General features: G+C 34.1%; 1 protein-coding gene across 1 annotated transcript in view; it reads left to right on the top strand.

Moving 5' to 3' along the window:
• The window catches only part of LOC107693063 (protein FAM184A-like), a 37,393-nt gene extending 36,380 nt beyond the window's left edge, over window positions 1-1,013 (top strand). The window contains exon 19 of the mRNA XM_016492310.1: window positions 702-1,013. Within this exon, the coding sequence (XP_016347796.1) occupies window positions 702-783 (82 nt within the window). The 3' untranslated portion in view covers window positions 784-1,013. The remainder of the gene's footprint in view (window positions 1-701) is intronic.
• The last annotated feature ends 1,383 nt before the right edge of the window (window positions 1,014-2,396 follow it).

Genomic DNA, 2,396 nt, shown 5'->3' on the forward strand with positions numbered 1-2,396 from the left:
TTACCCCATGATTTACTCACCCTCAAGCCATCCTAGGTGTATATGGCATTCTTCTTTCAGACGTATACAATCGGAGTTATATTAAATAATGTCCAGGCTAATCCATGCTTTATAATGGGAGTGGATGGTAAACCAAAATTTGAAGTCGAAAAAATTGCACACATCCATTATAAAAGAAGTCCACACGGCTCCAGGGTGTTAATAAAGGCCTTCTGAAGCGAAGCAATGCGTTTGTGTAAGAAAAATAACCATATTTACAACTTTATAAACCTTAATCTCTAGCTTTCGCTAACTGTCGTACGTGCGTTCACGAGAGAGTGGCGTCCAGTGGATGACGTAGTACGTAGGCAAAAGCGGTGACGAACGCGGAAGTGACAAACGTGGAAGTGCAGAGGAGAGAGCGAAACAAAACACCAGTCACGAATTAGTAGTACAAAATGAGGATTTGTAAAGAAAAATGTCTGAGGATTTCGATATAAGACAAGAGGACACTGGTTTTCCTTCCTGGACATTATTTAATGTAACTCCGATTGTATTCGTCTGAAATTTTTCGCAGCCACTGTTCATTTTTTGGATAGTATCATCATGCAATAAAGTAGCAACTCAATGTGGAACTGTTTGATTAGGATGTGCATATTCTCTTTCCTTTAATGTTGCTGCAGTGTAACTGGTTGTGTTTGACTTCTCTGTGTTTTGTGCAGCCCTCGTAAGACTGAGGATTCAACTGTAGCATCAAAAGAACAGCAACCACAAGAGCTATTTTCACAGTACTTCTCCTTTTAAATTTTTCAAGACACTCAACTGAAGAGCATGCGAAACTGCAGTTTTCAATAGCCCATTTGTCTGTTCTTGATATCTCACTGTGAGTTTGTTATTTTCCCTTTTGATATGGGCATTTACTTGATTTAAAATGAGATGCACATTAATTTCATATAATATTCATAAATGTGTCTTTTCTGGATGGACTAAAACTGTTGGAATACTAATGTCTTGCCAGTTTTGAAATAAATTGCACAGACACTTATATATTTGAATTATATTGTCTTCTTACAAACTATAAACCATCAATATAATAAATAAAACATTGAAATCTTAAGTCTATACTTTATAAGCATTGTCAAAGGACTGCATGTCTTTTAAAATAATCGTTTACCCAAATATGCTGTCATTATTTACTCACCCTCATGTCAGTCCAAACCATCTGTTATTTTGCAGATAAAAACAAAAACTGTTTTAAAAAATATGAAAATACTTGTTGTCGTACCACAAATGTTTATACTAATAACAAGCTGTCAAAATGGGCAAAATGCATTATATTTGCATTATATTGCATGATATTTGAAGTCTTCTAAAGTCATAGGAACAGAACTAGTCTGAAAAAAAAAAGTTGGTGTAGAAACAATTTTCACTCAGAAATTGCTAGTAAATTTGACAAATAATTACAAAGAAATGTTCCCCAATAATCATTGTTTTATTTACAACTTCGTATAAACTATGAAACAAATAGATTCTTTACATTTGCATGTGTACTTTATTCAAAAATGCATATAGGTTTGGAACGAGGGAGAGTTAATAAGGCTTTTTTATTTAGTAGTTTTATTTGTAGCTGAACTATCCCTTTAAAAGCACTTTAAGTACTTTTTACGGTGCTTTTTATGATTTTCCGCGTCAGTGACTTGAACAGGATCTACACATGGTTTATTTCTCGCTACTTTTGTTTGAAAAATTCAGTCAGTTGGATCATTTAAAACAAACGTTCTCTTTATTGGTTGTCCACATTTAAAAACATCCTTAAAGTACCCATTTTAGCTCTCTCTTTCTCAGATCATGTTCACAGGAAGTGTAAACAGACATTTACAGTATATGTTAAGTGTACAAGCGTAATTTACCTCAGTGCCAACATGCTCTGTTCCTCTTGTGAATAATATAGGATTTCTGGGACTGACCTATAAATTTTGCATTTCAACACAACAATTACGAGATTCTTTTGGGGGGGATATTTACATAAATGTCTTGGCACTTAAAGGAATTGCTGTTTGCTGTTGGGAGCTACTTTTGCCAGAAATTACAGGCATTTTGATGTTCATTCTTTGTGTTTTTGTGAACTACACCAGTTCATATGACCGCTTCATATGACAAAACATATCTGAATTTACATAACATACAATTTTGTATGTTTTATAGGCCTATATATCCCAATACAAAACATATATGAACAAAATGAGATTTGTACTCATCCAAAGGTCAAAAATATGCTTATTGTTGTAAGAATAATGCAACAAACGTAAATGAAGAAAAATCAGTGCCACCCTCGAATCATTTCAGGAAATGAACACGTGTTGCATCATCAGTAGGACATTTTTAATTCCCAAAAATTGTCCAAGGTCTTGTACAGC

The sequence above is a fragment of the Sinocyclocheilus anshuiensis genome, unplaced genomic scaffold, assembly GCF_001515605.1.
Source record: "Sinocyclocheilus anshuiensis isolate Anshui unplaced genomic scaffold, SAMN03320099.WGS_v1.1 scaffold222, whole genome shotgun sequence".
NCBI classification, from domain to species: domain Eukaryota; kingdom Metazoa; phylum Chordata; class Actinopteri; order Cypriniformes; family Cyprinidae; genus Sinocyclocheilus; species Sinocyclocheilus anshuiensis.